Source organism: Pediculus humanus, genomic scaffold, assembly GCF_000006295.1.
Source record: "Pediculus humanus corporis 1103172107475 genomic scaffold, whole genome shotgun sequence".
In the NCBI taxonomy this organism is placed as follows: domain Eukaryota; kingdom Metazoa; phylum Arthropoda; class Insecta; order Psocodea; family Pediculidae; genus Pediculus; species Pediculus humanus.
This window is the reverse complement of record NW_002987093.1, coordinates 1,024,245-1,041,252: the sequence shown is the minus strand read 5'-3', so window position 1 is coordinate 1,041,252 and position 17,008 is coordinate 1,024,245. Positions and strand designations below refer to the sequence as shown.

The 17,008-nt window shown below is 26.9% G+C and overlaps 5 protein-coding genes across 5 annotated transcripts; 1 reads left to right on the top strand and 4 right to left on the bottom strand.

Annotated features, from left to right (window-relative positions):
- Window positions 1-803: 803 nt before the first annotated feature.
- On the bottom strand, window positions 804-2,535 carry Phum_PHUM128960 (Something about silencing protein, putative; the record flags this gene model as incomplete). The annotated part of the gene is made up of 6 exons (XM_002424376.1): window positions 804-893; window positions 987-1,284; window positions 1,397-1,603; window positions 1,709-2,078; window positions 2,161-2,332; window positions 2,422-2,535. 6 exons carry the CDS (start codon window positions 2,533-2,535, stop codon window positions 804-806), a joined length of 1,251 nt encoding a protein of 416 aa, XP_002424421.1.
- An 893-nt stretch (window positions 2,536-3,428) lies between these two features.
- On the bottom strand, window positions 3,429-4,340 carry Phum_PHUM128950 (uncharacterized protein; the record flags this gene model as incomplete). The annotated part of the gene is made up of 2 exons (XM_002424375.1): window positions 3,429-4,243; window positions 4,274-4,340. 2 exons carry the CDS (start codon window positions 4,338-4,340, stop codon window positions 3,429-3,431), a joined length of 882 nt encoding a protein of 293 aa, XP_002424420.1.
- Window positions 4,341-5,510: 1,170 nt separating this feature from the next.
- Window positions 5,511-5,993, bottom strand: Phum_PHUM128940 (uncharacterized protein; the record flags this gene model as incomplete). The annotated part of the gene is made up of 2 exons (XM_002424374.1): window positions 5,511-5,650; window positions 5,882-5,993. 2 exons carry the CDS (start codon window positions 5,991-5,993, stop codon window positions 5,511-5,513), a joined length of 252 nt encoding a protein of 83 aa, XP_002424419.1.
- A 3,689-nt stretch (window positions 5,994-9,682) lies between these two features.
- On the top strand, window positions 9,683-11,567 carry Phum_PHUM128930 (Acetylcholine receptor protein subunit alpha-type acr-16 precursor, putative; the record flags this gene model as incomplete). The annotated part of the gene is made up of 8 exons (XM_002424373.1): window positions 9,683-9,742; window positions 9,837-9,881; window positions 9,950-10,059; window positions 10,131-10,356; window positions 10,612-10,780; window positions 10,883-11,035; window positions 11,110-11,279; window positions 11,376-11,567. The coding sequence occupies 8 exons, from the start codon at window positions 9,683-9,685 to the stop codon at window positions 11,565-11,567; spliced, it is 1,125 nt and encodes a 374-aa protein (XP_002424418.1).
- Window positions 11,568-12,055: 488 nt separating this feature from the next.
- On the bottom strand, window positions 12,056-16,396 carry Phum_PHUM128920 (uncharacterized protein; the record flags this gene model as incomplete). Its single annotated transcript, XM_002424372.1, has 15 exons — window positions 12,056-12,312; window positions 12,423-12,581; window positions 12,669-12,789; window positions 12,869-13,039; window positions 13,143-13,365; window positions 13,478-14,004; window positions 14,090-14,216; window positions 14,563-14,695; window positions 14,774-14,877; window positions 14,951-15,117; window positions 15,194-15,347; window positions 15,427-15,671; window positions 15,744-15,941; window positions 16,019-16,234; window positions 16,328-16,396. 15 exons carry the CDS (start codon window positions 16,394-16,396, stop codon window positions 12,056-12,058), a joined length of 2,871 nt encoding a protein of 956 aa, XP_002424417.1.
- Window positions 16,397-17,008: the final 612 nt, after the last annotated feature.

The window sequence follows — 17,008 nt, the reverse complement described above, 5'->3', positions numbered from 1 at the left end:
ATTTATTTAAAGAGAGACAGAGAGAGAGAGAGAAAAGGAAAAAAATTTGTTTTTTATATTATTTGTAGACGCATGAGTTAATCTTATTAAACTCATTATTATTATTATTATTTATAAATGGAAAATTTCGTCACAATTTTATATTATTATTATTATTATTATTATTAGAAAAAAAAGGATAAAACTCGAATGAATTTTATGAGATTTATATATATATATATATATATAATTAATGCCTAGTCAAATTTTTTTTTTTAATTTTTTCTAGTCTAATGATAATGATAATATGTGTTCCCCCACGTGTGTAAACACGCGAATTTAATACGTTAAATATAAAGTTGTTGTTATTATTATTATTATTATTATTAAATGATATTTATCTATGCACGTGTAAAATTTATGTAAAATTTAAAAAAAAAAAGTAAATCGATTTAATTTGCCCAAAATTTTATTAATTTTTTTCGTGTTGGGCAACGAGGGGAGGGGCGGTGGGGGAAGTGGGCGGGCGTGAAGTGGGAGGGCCATGTTTGTTTTACTTAACGAACAAAATTTAACAAAAAAATTATTATTTGTGGATTAAATATCAATTATTGTTTTTTTTTATATATATATATATATGTATGTGTAAAAGATTTAATAAAAATGAATTTTTTTTTATTTATTTAAAAAACATTTAAAAGTCTATTTATTTATTAATGGAAAAATTATTGATTGATAATTATTAAAAGTGAAAAATTAAACAACAACAAAATTTATTTTTAATATGATTTTTATTTAAATAATTTTTATGTATAAAAACGTAATCATTTAAATTTTATACTTTTTGTCACGAATGTTTTTATACCCGAGAGTTCTCCACCGTAAGAAGGTATTTCTTTTCTAGCCAATCGTACCTGAAATAATACAAAAATGAATTTATTATTAATTTTCGATGGGAGATAAAATTCGCCATTTTTTTTTTTTTTTGGGATAAATTCAAAATTAACCTGTCCTTTTCTTCTTATTTTAGCCTTTTCATATTTCCTCCTATTTTTAACTCTTGGATTTCTCAATTCTTTTTTCCTTTTCGGTGTTAAACCTTTATTTTTAGCCATTTCGTACGTTATTGCTCTTTTTTCGTTCAGGTTTTCTTGATTGTCGTCTCGCTCTTCGGATTCTTCCTCATCAATGGATTCCCTATCATTTTCATCAAAATCTTCCTCATCCGTTAATTCCATATTTGATTTATCCAATTGTTGTTGTTTTTGTTTTTTCGTTAATAATTTTAATATTGGTTTATGTGATCTGTAATTTAAAGTGGGGGTAGAGTAGGGGGAAAAGGGGGGGGAAATGAATAATTTTAAAAAAATTTGTTTCGAATTAAAAAATAAAAAAAATTATTATGTATGTAACTCACATGATTTCTTCATCGATTTCAATTTCTTTCCCTGATTCGATTAATTTTAATATATTTTTTAATTCCGGTTTAATTACTTTCATATCGATTTCATTCATTTGTTGAAGAAGTTGTCTATATTTAAATAAACTTTTTAATATTGGATGATTTTTAATTGGAATCCTTTTAGCTTTTAAATATAAATAAAAACTTATGTTTGTGCAATAACTGTAAATAAATAAAAATTATGTTATTATTAATCTTTAATAGTTTTAATTCTTTGTCGATTTTTAAATAAATGTTTTCCGGTTTTACTCGGAGCGATTTACTCACTTTAAAATGATTGTTAATTTAGTTTGTAGAAATTCTAATGCTGGAAATGATTTTTTCATTTTATTTTTAAAATAATTAATAACAGGCATAAAATTTTGCGCTTCTTCTAATTTTTCCTTGTAGTCTTGAATGAGTGCAAAAAACTCTGGCGATTCTTTTTTCACAAGGTCTAATTTTTCCCTTTTGGATAATTTCGACAAATCCGTCTGAATGATTTCTTTCGATGCACTTTCAGATGCTTCTGCTAGATTAACTAATTCGCTGATTGAAAAATCTGCTTCGTTTAATTGTTCAGTGAGACGTTTTTGTATATTTTTAGCTTCTTGTTCTTCCAATTCTGCTATTTCTGCTTCTTGTCCCTGATATATACCTAACAAACGTTATAAATTTGTATTGAATGCAGGAAAAAATGCTAAATATTAAAAATAAATGGAAAACTTTTCCTCAATTACCATCATAGTCCTGATCAACAAAATCTGTACTATAAAAGCTTTTTTTCTTTTTTCCCCATGCTCTTTCATCAGGTAATTTTTCCTCTTCTTCAATGTCACTTCCCATATCGATATCACTAAGTTTATCATTTTCATCTTCACTGTCAGACCCATCAAATCCATAAACTTCTTCCTAAATATACAAAAAAAATAATTTAACATTTGCAATTATTTCATTCAAATCTTAACCAGTATGGGTTATGTCAAAGAAAATATTTTTACATCGGTTGAAATATCTTTTTCTCTCATCGAATCCCGAGCTTTTTCCAACAAAACTTTTTCTTCTTCCGAATAATCATCTTCCGAATCTGTCACGTTATATTCGTCTGATTCCATTTTAACGTTTTAAGTTTTAACCTTATTTTGATCGAATCAAATGGAAACTTTCATCATTCCATAGAGTAAAAAAATCCGTTTAGTTAAACTTGTACGTTGTGTGTGTGAATTTTGACAAAAATTATTTTCAATTTTAATTATTTATATTAATATTAAGTTTTAAATCAAAAAATGTGTATTTAAAATAAAAAACAAAGTTCTTTAATAAAATTCTTAACTTTATTTTCAATAAATTTCATTTTTAATTTTAGAACAAAAAATCTAACGGAAATTGATTCCATTGACGCGGTAAAATGATATGAAATTTTTTTCTAGAACATCAAAGAACTTTTTACTTGTTCGATTTCATTGAAATGGTAAAAAAAAAACTTTTTAATTAATTAAATTATTACTATTAAGGTGAATAAATATTAAAATCTTTTATCGTTTTAAACAAAATTTATATTTAAAATTAATTAATGTTAATAATAATGCAGTATTAAATAAATTAAACATTTATCATTATACATTAGTAATAATAATAATAATAGATTTAATTTTTTACAATTTTTTTGAATTTTTACAAATGATTTTTACAACGTTTGCTTGTATTTGAAATGAAATTTATTAATTGTATTATATTTTATGATTACAGAAATGCAGTTACAATGAAGAAAACCAATTTTGAGAAAGAATTTGATATCATTCCCATAATTTTATACTTTTTTTGTTCAAGTTGTGACAATCAACTGAAGTAAGACTTTTGTGATTATATAAAATAACTTTTTCATGATTTAAGTTTGACAAAACCACAACAACAATCTGAAGAAACTATTTCTCAAGAATTTATCTATTAATCTATTACAAGATGGCCAATCTTAACCATGAATGCATAAAAAGGTATATTTGAAAAATTATTTAAGTATTTGAAATTGTCCTAAAACAACAGGTTCATTTATTGTTATTCCTTCATGGCCAAGTGTTAAAAATATTTCTGATGTTGAATTTTCTCTCTCTTTATGTGAACCAATGAAAAATGTATTATTATCATTATGAGTTTTCAAATCATCATCATCATCATCATCAAATATTTCATCTTCTGCATCACCATCACCACCACCATCACCATCATCAACATTACCATCATTTTCATATTTTTTTTTAATATTTTCCGTTATTTTTTCAGGATCAAAATCAAAATACAAATCATTTTTCCTAGCCATGTTAGCAGCTTCTATCATATCTTTAAAAAAAATTTCACGTGGCGTTTTAACTGGAGTCTGACACGTTTTGTCTTCTGGAATCTCCGTTTGAATATAATGTTGACTTTCACTTACTGGAATGGGACAATCGACTTTCGGGAGTATCCCGTTTTCGTCGTGACCATTCTCGGTCATTTTAACAACGGTTAAATTATTATTAGAATTGAATTCCGGTAATTTTAATAAATTATTTGAATTTTTAAATTTATCCTCTGATTTTTGTGAAATTTTTTCTTTCGTCACACCGCCATCGTTTAATTGTTTTTCTTTTTTCGTTTCAGTCAAAGGAAAATCGGATTCGTTTAATCTTGTCCCTAAACATCTTCTACAAAAAAACCATATTATGAAAATAATCAAAGTGCTCAGACACCATATGGCAAACGATGACACGAGAAAACAAATAATCCAATTTTTATGCCATTTTTCATTACAACAATCGTAAAAATGTGAATATAGTAATGGCGTTGCTAAAAACCAATGTATAAATGTATATATACCGATAATAACAACCAAATATGTTATCCATTTAAATGAATAATTTTGTTCTTCGGAAAACGCGCACATAATATACTCCAAAAACAACAGCAACAACAGCGAAAAAATTTATTTATTTATTTATTTGTTATATTTACACGCATTTATCAATCGAATGCTTTTTTTTAACTGGATGTTACACTTCCGGGGAATATTTATCGCTGTTGGGAAACCACATGGAATTATGTTTCCGAATAAATCATATGACTAATATTTTATTACTTGAAATGTATATTTTTTTTTTTTTTTTTACAATTTGGAGTTTTAAATTCCAGCATTTTTTTCAGGTATGGCGGCATTTTGTTTGAAATTTTACCCGACCTATTAAAATTTCGTTTCTTACAATAATTTTTGAGGAATTTAAAAATTAATTAAAACTTATTTAATTACATTAATATTTATTTATTTATTTATTTATTTACAATAACGTGGTAATTTCAATTATTTTCAGGTATATTTATATAACTAAAATTAAAAAATATGTACAAATAAATGATGGAGTATTGGGAGAAAACAATTTTGGACAAAAAAATTGGAATTTAATTATTATTATTATTATTATTGATTTTATATAACATTTTATTATAACCTTTATAACATAAACGGTAATTATCTTTTTCAAAAAAAAAATCATCTTAAAGGTGAAATTTACAACAACCTGACCTCGTGATTTTTTCGTCTGCTTTTTTCATTATAATAATTTCTACGTCCTTGTAGGCGCGACATTTAATTGTATGTAATTTAAAAAAAAAATTAATATTTACTCTTTGTTTCAGATAGTTTTCTAGAAAAATCCATTTTTGTTGTTGTTGTCGACTAATAAGTTTTGGTTCGTCTGTGGCGTCAGAAAAATCCCTGCTGATGGGGTTGAATTCATATCAAAAATTTAAAATTTTCCCGCTTGTTTTCATCGTGATGATAATAATAATGAGTACAATATTATTAAAGGCAGAAAAAAAAAAAGAAATTAACCTTGGTGACTGTTGGTAAGATAAGAGCTTCCTTGATATTTGACCCAATTGAGACAAACAAACAAACAATTCCAAATAATTCAAGTGAAAAAAAAAATATTAATAATTAATTATTGGATGTTTTTATGACCCATTTAATTAATAATAATGATAATAAAAAAATTTTCCAGGTCGACTAGATGACTAAAAGATGAAAACAACTTTTTTTTTTAAGAAGAAGAAAATGAATTTAATTAAAACAACAAACAAATTCTTCCGGTGGACATCTTGGTATTGTTATTTGAAGTTTTGGACAATTTGATATTTTAGCACATCTACAATTTGACCTATAACCTCTTCTACCATATTTTCTCGGCGGTTGATTATCATCTAAAACAAACGAAAACAAATTGCGATATCCGATCGAACAAATGAAATTTTGATTAAATATGGCGTGAGTTTTATAACCGTTAAAATGGTGGCACATGATTAATTTAAAAAAAAAAAAATTAAATCGTTATTTAATTAATTAATTATTTCAGCGGAAGATCGAGAATCGATCGATCGATACGATCGATAATTAATTATAAAAAGGAAACAAACAAATAAAAATTAATTTACCTATATCGTTGTCATCGTAATCGGCATCGTTTGTTCTACTAAAACCGGAAATGGCTCTTCCTCTTTGCGAATCTCTTTGAAATTGACATTTCACATGAATAACGTTACACATAAACACGGTGAGTAAAAATATTAAAAAAATTATCAACGAATTTTTATTCATTATTATTATTATTATTTATTTATTTATTTATTTTTTTAAATAATTATTTACATAATATTATTATTATCACTATCACGTTTCGAAATTTAAATTATTTAAAAAAATTTTTTCGATACCATCTATTAAAAAGTTTCTATCGATTCTGATGAGAGTGAGATGACATGACAGTATGAAGGAAGAAGTGGGAGGAGAGAGAGAGAGAGAGAGAGAGAGAGGAAAAACATTTTAAAAAAAGAAACTAATACGTGTGTTTCGCTTATGCAAATGGGCGTTTTCTTATTTTAATTTTCAAATTTATGATAAATGATGATAACCTTGAAAAGTAGGAAAATTTATTTAAATGATAAGCGGAACATAACGTGAACATAAAAATTTTTTTTAAAAATCCTCCTCCAGTTTTTCGTCTGCTTCTTCTCCAGCTATAACGATAATGATAGTGATAATGATAATAATGATGACGATGTGAATTTATTACAAAATAATCAAATATCAAATTTGTGGACCCCTTAACACCTGACATTTTTATTTTTTATGTTTCCTTCTGGCTTTTTTTGTTTTCTTTTGTCGTCTGCTAACAACATAAACGCATCGTCACGTTATTATTATTATTATTATTACGAAGAAAAAAAACAAAAAAATTTTTAATGTATGAATGAGAATGATAGTAACGCCTTTATTTATTTTTATTTTCCAACGACTACTCATTCAAACAAAAAGAGAAATCAAGTTGAATTATTGAATAGTTAATAACTTCCTGTACCTGTTAAAAAATACCTACGAACGATAATAATAATAATAATAATAATAATAATAATAATAATGATTAAATTTTAAGAGTTTAATTTAGATTAAACAACAACAAATCGAATAATTTTGTTTTTGTTTTGTTTTTGTTTAAATACGATTAAATTTGCGCCATTTTTTAAAAATCGATGTTTAGCAGACAGACGTGATAATGATAATAATAATAATAATAATGATGATGATGATGATGATGATGATGATTAGAAAGTTTGTGTTTGTTAAGGTGGAATTAATAATAATCGAAATATTTTGTAATCGAAAATAGTAAAAATTTTAAAGTTTAGATTATTTTATAGAAAAAAAAAAAAAAAAAAAAAAGATTTCACTCGATAATAATAATAATAATATTAAAACAGGTTTTCGATAAAGAAAAAAAATAAAAATATTTTGGGGGCCGTTTTCCTTGAATAGAGAAAACTATATAATTGTAATTAAAATTTATAAAAATTAAAACTAGTTTTTAACCTTTTTTAAATTCGTGAAAACTTTTTTTTTTTTTTTTTTTTTTTTTGCGGAAAACGTGATTTTTTCGAAAACGGTTTTAGAAAAAACATTCATTTGACAACCTTGCCGATGGCAACAAAATTTTAAATAAAAAATAACCGTTTGTTGGTTGTTGATATTCTTCAACAACAACAACAACAACAACCGGAGGATTCCGAATAGAATTTTTTTTTTTTTTTTACTTTTTACCCCTCGGGTAAATTTAAAAAATTAATTTTGTTGCCCTTTAGCAATTTTAACCTTTTTCAAATATTGTATTTGAAAAAAAAAAAAACCGAAATAATAATAATAATAATTACTAATTTTTTTTTTTTTCCCGAAAACTTTCGTTTGAAATTTATTCATTTATTCGATAATAATAATAATAATATTAATCGTACACGGGAAAAAAAAAAAAAAAAAAAACGATAATTTTAATCAATTATTAAAATGGCGCTTATAAATTAAATTTAAAACAAAAATAGAAAAAAAAAAAAAATTTTTTTTTTTTTTCTATTTTTGATAAATAATAATATAAACATCCGACATTACTCAACGATCCGGATGAAATTATTTAAAATGTTAAAGACCTTTTTATTTTATAGGTAATACAAAATAAAAAAAAAAAAAAACGAAAAATTTTGTTTGTTTGTTTGTTTGTACGTGCGTGAACGCACATCGCGCGTAACGGAAAAATTTGAAAAAATAAACAATGTAAACACGTAGCACGTAAGCGCGCGAATTTTTAAAAAGATTCTTTTGATGACGTCACACGAAAAAATCGTTAAAATTTTTCAAATCGATCAGTCGTCGTTCGACAGTTTCCAACAAAACATCTTTCCAAATGTTTCTTTCTCTCTCTTTTTTTTTTTCTTTTCTTTTTGTGTGTGTGTGTAATGATGAACACGAACTTATTTAACTAATAATAATAATAATAATAATAGTAATAATAATAATGATAATAGTAATAGTAAAACCACATCATTATTCACTTTAGCATATATTATATTTTTTTTTTTTTTTTTTTTTTTTTTTTTTTAGCAACACAATCAAATTTGAATTTTTAAATTGATATTAACAGTTAAATATGAATAAGATGAAAAGAAAAAGATGATAAAGATGAAAAAAAAAAAGAAGGAAAAAATTTGCAAAAAATAACATAACATGAAGGTAAAACAAAAACGTTTTCCTTTTTTATTTATAATAATAATAATAATAATAATAATGATGATGAGGATTAGGATGAATTAAAATGAAAGTTTTACCTTTTATAGTTTTAAACTAAAAATTTATATAAATTTAAAATCAAATTTAAATTGAAAATCTTCTTCTATTTTAAGATTTACGTCATTATTATTATTATTATTATTATTTCACATAAGGGTATGGATGTGTGTGTGTAATGTATTGTCATGTGAAAAACATAATCGTTAAATAATTTTTAAAAAAATGTGATGTTAAGATGAGAGTTAGAGATAACAAAAAAAAACCGTTAATGTTTAAAAATCACGTGACAGGGAAAAAATTCCACAAATATCCGTTTAGAAGGTTCTGGTTAAATGAAACAAACAAACAAAAAAAAATCAATGGCTAAAGTTTTTGAAAAGGTCTTATCATTGTTGTGAACAAAAATCTTTTGTTATATTCAAAAAGTGAATTCAAGTACGTTATTATATCAGTAAAAATTTTTCTCATATAAACATCCCACATATTTGCTGACTCAGCGACATTTTTTTTTTTTTTTTTTAAAAACAACGAGTTAGTATCGTACGAACCGGTCTTGGGGATAAAACATGAAACAAAAAATTTTTTTTTTTATTATCGTAGCCCATTTTGTCGCAACATTGCAAATACCTGAAGCGTCATTCAACGACAATAGTAAGTTGTTAATTACATTTTTTTAACTTTTAAATTATTTTTTATTCATTTTTTATTTGATTATTATTAATCTGATTTTCTTTTTAATTTTAATTTCGAAATGGATAAAAATTTTAACACGAAAAATTTATTTGTTCGAATTCGTACGGGAAAATATTTTACAGTAAAAAAAAAAAATTTAACGGTTTTTTCTAATCGAATGTTCTAGGCCTCGGTTAACCCTTTCGTTCTCCCGCCAAAATTTTTTTTAATAAAAAATAATCGAAAATGTGACGAATTTGTTATAATTAAGGGATAAATTTATTTGAAATAGTTTGTAGCATGTCGAAAACAATTCGTTTCGATGAGAATTTTATTAAATAACGATTTTAAAAAATTTTTTTAAAGGGCCTAAAAATCCACTTTGGAAATTAACATGGACGGATAAATTAAAACAAGATCTTTTATTACATTATGATAAATTTGCAAGACCCATGCAACATGGAAATAAAACGTCCGTTATTATTGAACCTGTCATTAGACACATCGAAATGGTAAAATTTTTACAAATACCTATAATAATAATAATAATAATAATAATAATAGAATCAACATAAAAGTTTCTTAAAATTTTTTTACTTTTTAAAGGATGAAAAACGTTCGATAATGACAATTCACTGTTGGGCAAGTATGGTAAGTTTTTTTTTACTTATTTTGGTGGATAAATATAAAATTTTTCAATAAAATTTGTTATTTACAAGTATTGGGAAGATGAAAAACTCAAATGGAATCCTAGCTCGTATGGTGACATGAAAGAAATTCATTTAGCTGATCATGAAGTTTGGCAACCGGATGTGTTTCCATACAACAGGTAATGAAAATTGCAAATAATTTTTTGTTTTCTCGTTTGATTACTTAAAATTAATCGAAAGTATACATCAGTGCGACAGGTAGTACAATAGATCATTATGGCAACACTAATCTCATTGCATATTTCAATGGAACTGTTATTTGGGTTCCTCCATCCATATTTCAAGTTTTTTGTCAAATGGATTTTACAAATTGGCCATTCGATAGTCAAACATGTTCACTTAAAATTGGGTCATGGACTTATAATGGCGAACAAGTTGATTTGTTTAATTCGAATCACATGCAAACAGTTTACAAAGTAAGCATGACAATTTTATAAAACAATCAAACACTTCGATGTGAATCTTTAGTATCTTTGTTTAAAATAGACATTAATTAAAAGAGAAAGAGAGAGAGAATGAGAATGAGAATGAGAATGAGATGAGTGAGTGAGAAAGAGAGAGAGAGAGAGATAGAATGAGAATGAGAATGAGAATGAGTGAGTAAGAAAGAGAGAGAGTGAGAGTGAGAGAGAGGGACAGAAAACTTTAAAAATTAATTTTTAATTTTACAGTTACCAAATTTAGTACCCAATTCGGAATGGGAATTTGTTAAAATGACAGTTAAAAGGAATTCAGTTTATTATCCCTGTTGTCCGATTCCATATACGGACGTTACATTCGAACTCACGATTCAACGACATTCTGCAACTTATAAAGCTCTTATCATTACGCCAGTTTCCGGTAAATGAAAACATGTTTTACAAAAGAAATACAGTTTTGTTTTTTCTTTTTAAATTTACACGCACAATTGATTTTAATTAATTAAATTTTTTTTTTTTTCAGCCGTTATTTTAATGGTTTTGGCCTCATTTTGGCTTCCACCGACGTCGGGGGATAAAGTTACACTAGGAGGAGCTGCCGTTATAACAACGTGTTTATTTTTATTATATTTTCTTGAAAAAATGCCCGCCATGGCTGGAAACACTCCTCACATAAGTAAATTCAACAAAAAACTTTTTGCGAAAACCCCCATGAGAAATTCGTCACTAAATTTTCCATTTAATTTTCAGTTACGTTTTACAGTCAAACACTTTATTTGGTATCGATATCGGTCGCCATTGAAGTTTTCATAATAAATTTAGCAAAAAATCCAAAATTATCTCCATTGCCGTGGATATTAAAAAAAAATCTCATCGAAGGAGTTGGCAAATGCCTCCTGATAAAAACATCGGATAATCGGGTAAGTCCCTCCCTCCCCTCGCCCCGCCCCCAATCGAATTTCACAATAGAAATTTTTTAAATAACAATAATAATAATAATAATGATATGATTTTAGAATCATTTTAGCAGAGGAGAAGAAATGACGGATAATCAACCGGTACTTTCCGAACAGGGAAGACATTCAAACGAATCAAATTCAAATATTTATCAAAAAGACTGGATATTATTTGCCACGGCCATCGATAGAATTTTTTTCATCATATATATTTGTTCATTTTTCATAATGGCTTTTATTTATTTGATATAATTACGTTGAGAATAATAATAATAAGAAAACGCCATATAGAAAACGATTACATATTCAAGTGTAAACAAATTACATTAATGAACACACACAGATACACACGAACACACACGCACACACACACACACACACGCGAATAGAAAAAAGAAAGAAACAGGAAGAAAATCGATTTGCGTTGTTGTAAGTTGTTATCAATTATTAAAACGTTAAAAAAAAAAAAATTTTTTTAAATACTAATTTTCAGTATTATTTATTATTCAATATAATATATATTGAAATACCTTTTCATTTATTATTATTATTATTACCTAATTTTTTTTTTTTTTTTTTTTTTTTGTTTCTTCTTACCTTTCAAATTTCATTTAATTAGTAATTTTCATCAAACGGTGACGGGAAAATTTTAATTGATTGTAATAACAATTTATATCTTATAAAAAATTTATTTAATACAATTAATAATAATAATAATAAAATTTATATAAACTTTTTGTTTAATCATTTTCCAGGGAATTCAACAACCGGAATATTTTCATTTGACAATTTCCAAATATCATTTCCATATTTTTTAAATTTGGAAAATTTGATGACGTCATCAAAGATTTGTTGTCGTTGTTTCCTTCGTCGTTCCAAAATATTTCAACGTCTCTACACAGTGGAATGAGAGTGTCGAATAAAACTTTATACATTTCCGGTGACTTATCGCTTAGAAGACAATTGTAATAGACGTTATCGATAAAGTTGGAATGCACTGTATGATACCAGAACGGAAACAAATAACAAAACGTTTTCGGTGAGTAAAAAAAAAATTATTTCAATAGTAGTAGTAATAGTAGTAATAATGATGATGATGATAATTACTCGTTATTATCTCTTCCAACGTTTCGCACGTGTCGAAATTTAAATGAACCGGACTCATTTGAGCCATGAAATAATTATTTATCTTGTTTAATATGCTCAAAAACCAAAATCTTAAAAGGTGTAGCCTGTGACGTTCGTGATTGAATTCTTTCGCGATACCTGAAAAACATACGTCATCATCGTTTAATACTATTAACTACTTGGTTTTAAATAAATAATAATAATGATGATGATGATGAGGTGTACTTCGAAAATGAAGGTTTGACAGTGTCCAATGAGCCCATTTTAATTTCAATGCTATGCGAAATATCCTGTTGTATTTCAACATGAGATTTTGCGTGAATATTAACGTGAGCGGCCATTCGACCTGAAAACAAAACAAAAAAAAAATTTAAATTCCAATCATCATCATCATCATTTTAATCATTATCATCATCTTTTATCACCGTGTAATTTATCATCAAATTATCGATTGCCAACAATATGTTTTTACCCGACGCCGAATATAAATTTTTCGCAACGGAAACGGATAAACCGGAAATGAAATTTTCATAACGTGATTCCAAACATTCTTTCAAGTGGAAAGTGAGAGAAAATGGATTTTCCCACACACCGACCTGAAACGAGAAAAATTATTAATCGAAAGGAGATAGAGAGAGGGGGAGAGAGAGAGGGAAAAGGAAAAGAGAAGGAGGAGGAGGATAAGGGAAATGTGTGTACCTGAGTGAAAAAAACCGAGAGAAAAGGTTGAATCAAATACGAATCGTTGAATAAGAGAAGACTTTGTAAAAGCGAAATGTGAGAATTTAAATGACGTTCGACGACGACGATTTTTTTAACCGTCGAACAAGCGGAATATATTCGACTTTCTAATATTTTTTGACAGCATTCCGTTATCATTTTGTGATAAGGATAAACGGCGTATTTTCCCTCGTACGCTTTACTGAAAACATAATTACAAAAAAAAAAAAAAAAAAATGTAAAAATCCAATCGAATGGATTCCGGGGACACCACGTGAACACCACGTGTGTTAAAAAATTATTCTCTCACTCACTTTATGACGTAAAGGGAACAAGATTCGTATTTTTCCCCATTGATTTTAGATCCTTCCAACCTTTTCATTTCGTGTTCTAAACCGATATTATCGAAAGCCTTTTTGAAAAATTCATTTCCGATTGTCGATTGTATAAAATCGAAACAATCGTTTTTCGATCGAGATTCGATACTTTCGATTTTATCGTTTTCTTTCGTTTTTTTATCCTCCTTTTTCATTCCCTCTTCTTCTTCTTCTTCTTTTGCCAATTCGGAAAATACATCTGGACCGTCTCCTTTCGATTCTCTCATACGATTCAACGGCAAAAAATTTATATTTTTCATTGTGAAAATACTTTTTTGTTTTTTTTCTTTTATTTCGGATTTGGACGTAACCTCCTCCATTTTTTTTCCCAATTCGTCGATTTTTATATTTAAATTTTTGACGAGTTCTTCGTAAGATGATGACGTCATCTCGCATTGTTCGTTTCTGGATATGAATCTTTCCAAATGCCTGAGGACTTCTAACGATTGACCAACGAGTATCATCTACGACAAATGGATGGAAAAAATGATTTTTTTTTACGCAAACAAACAAAAAACGTCCGGAATGTTAATTAATTAATTAATTAACCTTTTCCGAAATGAATTTAATTATCGGAATCATTTTCATTCCCGTATCGCATAATTCAACTTCGTAAGGACGAATTGTAAATTCATCGATGAAATTATTCTTCGAACATTTTGTCGTTCTTTTCAATCTGGAAAAAAGAAAAAAAAAAATTCATTTCGACCGAGAAACTAAGAAGAAGAAGTAATAATAATAAAGAAACAAAAGAAAATAAATTTTTTTTTTTTTACTTGGAAACGATAAATTCATCATTTGGATCGTTTAATTTCATAAATGATATCCAAGAGTCTATTATATCCAAATAAATTTGAAAACATTGAAGAAAAATATTCAAGTAAAGGAAACTCATTTCTACCGTTGTCGCATTCATTATGGCGTTATAAAGAACCGTGAGAATCCTTAAATCAAAACAAAAAAATCATTTCGAGCGATTTAAATTGTCGTCCATGCATGGATGGATGCTAACACAACGTTACCTTATCGAGGAAACCCAATTGGTACTTTTTTTCCAATTTTTCGTCGCTTTATTATGCATCGAAAATAATGACGTCAATTTGAAAAAATGACGCTGGAGTTTTTTATGCATGCTTATTATCGTATATGAATCCACTGGAAAACAAATTACATTTTGGAGTAATGAAAACTAACCCCCCGCCCCCCCCTCGTATTTTCTTCTGTTCAACTTACAATCATTTAATATATCCATAATTTCATTTTGAAATGGTTCTAATGCTTTTTTCATAAGAAGACTATATTTGAATAAAACGTTTGGAATTTTTAAATACTGGAAACTGGAAAAAAAGCAAAGAATTAAGAATAATTTTACTTAATGGAAGGACATAAAAAAGTTTACTGAAATCTTACACTGATTTATTCGAAGACAATTCGTAGTTTGTCATAATGAAATCATTATTTTCATCCGAATTCAATTCCGGATATTTGGCTGACATTATTTCTTTATCGAATGTGACAAAACATTTGATCATGTCAAAATAAGGTTGCAATGATTTGAAATAAAATCCGATTGTGTTCTAAAATTAATTTCATGAAATTGTAATCGATTGTTTTTAATTGCTCGGCACAAGTTACTTTTTTTTTTTTTTTTACCTGTGTGACGCTTATGAGAGCTGGATTAACGAGTCCTTTTTTTAAAAAAATGTTTTCACCCGTTTGAAATTGACATAATATATATTCCATCATTTCTATTTCTGATAAATATTGAAATGGTTGATAAATTCCTTCGTTACTTAACAATTCTTGACTTGAAAGTAAAAATGATGTTTTTTTTTTTTTTTAAAAATTTATTTCGTGTGAAATCGATGATGGTGTAGGACACTTACAACTGTTCGGAAATATTTCCTCTACTATTACAATCATTTTCGATTTCATCATTATTTTGTTTTATCCTAAGTAAATCTTCTATTGATTTTCTCCTGAGTTCTGCAATGGTTTCAACTTGTGAAATTTGGCAATTTAATGGCGGTTCAGACTTGATCTCCGGTTGGCACACAATTTGTTTATCAAGATTTTCATCTTCTGAATAATTTGAGTTTTCTCTACTGTCATAATTGTCGTCATTCTCTTCCTTATATAAAAACAATTAAAGTCTTTTAATTGTGTAATTGTTTATGTTGCAAATTAAAAAATGTCGACTCACAGAACTGGATAATTCGCTATCATATGTAAAGTCGTTGGATTTTTGTGGTAGATCTTTTGTTAAATATTCATACCAATCGAAATCATCTGTTTCGCTTTCGATTTCATCTGTTGGTAAAAGTTGGGGAACTGTTTTAACATCAGTTAAATTTGAACTTAAATTACATAGTAAACTTAATAAACTCCATTGTATATCATACTGTAATTAATGTTAATCAAATTAATATGAATGCATGTTAATTTTGGGGTGTAAACATTGCCAATAATCAAACGTACCTGAGGATTTTTTTCAAATACTGACTCATTATTTAAATATTTTTTCACTTGATTTTGAAGTTCTTGACAAACTTTGAAATAACCATGTCCATAAAATCTTGACACATAACCTTCTATTGAATTTTTAACGGTTGATTTATTTACAAAAGGATACGTGTGATGAACGACGTGTGAAATGCAATAACGTTGACATATTTCAAAGTTTTCATCGTGAGGCTTCATCAACACAATAATTAATTTAAAATTAAATTTTTAGGTTTAAGATGAGGTTTAAGAATCGTGGTAAACATATCAAAAATTAACCATCACCTGAAATCCAGTGATTTCCGTTATTAATTCGTTAATACCATCAAGAACATCTTGAGTTGGAAGACTCATGATTTTAAAAACCCGATGGGTATTTTCTTAAATCTACATTTTACTTAATCCTTATACTAAATATCATAAAAGCAATCATTTTGGCCGGTACGAAAGTTAATTATAAAATATTCCGTCAGAATGCGCTGTAAAACTTCGACAAAAAAAAAATTCCCTAAAAATAAAAACCGTTAAAATTTATTTCGTGTCGCTCTTTTTTAAAATTACGGTGTTTTCGAATTTTAAATTTTTTTTTTTTTTTAAAATTCGTTTAAAAAACTTTTTATAAATCATAATCTCTCACACAAATTGTATAAATGAGTCGTGATTTTGTAACGTAACGTTTATTTTAAATCCGCAGATTCGAACGACAGAAATAAAAAGGAAACGTCCTATGAATTTAATGGACGTGATGGAAAAAACGTTGATTTCGAACAATATTCAAAATACCAAGGACGAAAACGGGCATAAATGGTAAGTTTTTTTTAAAACTATTTAAACAAAACGAAAACCTTTCGTTAAAATTTAAAACGGTTAACGATTTGAAATTGAATTTATTTATTTTTTCATTCGTTGTCGTTATTGTCGTATGTGATAAACGTTAAAACGCACGCCGCCATTTTTTTTTTTTTT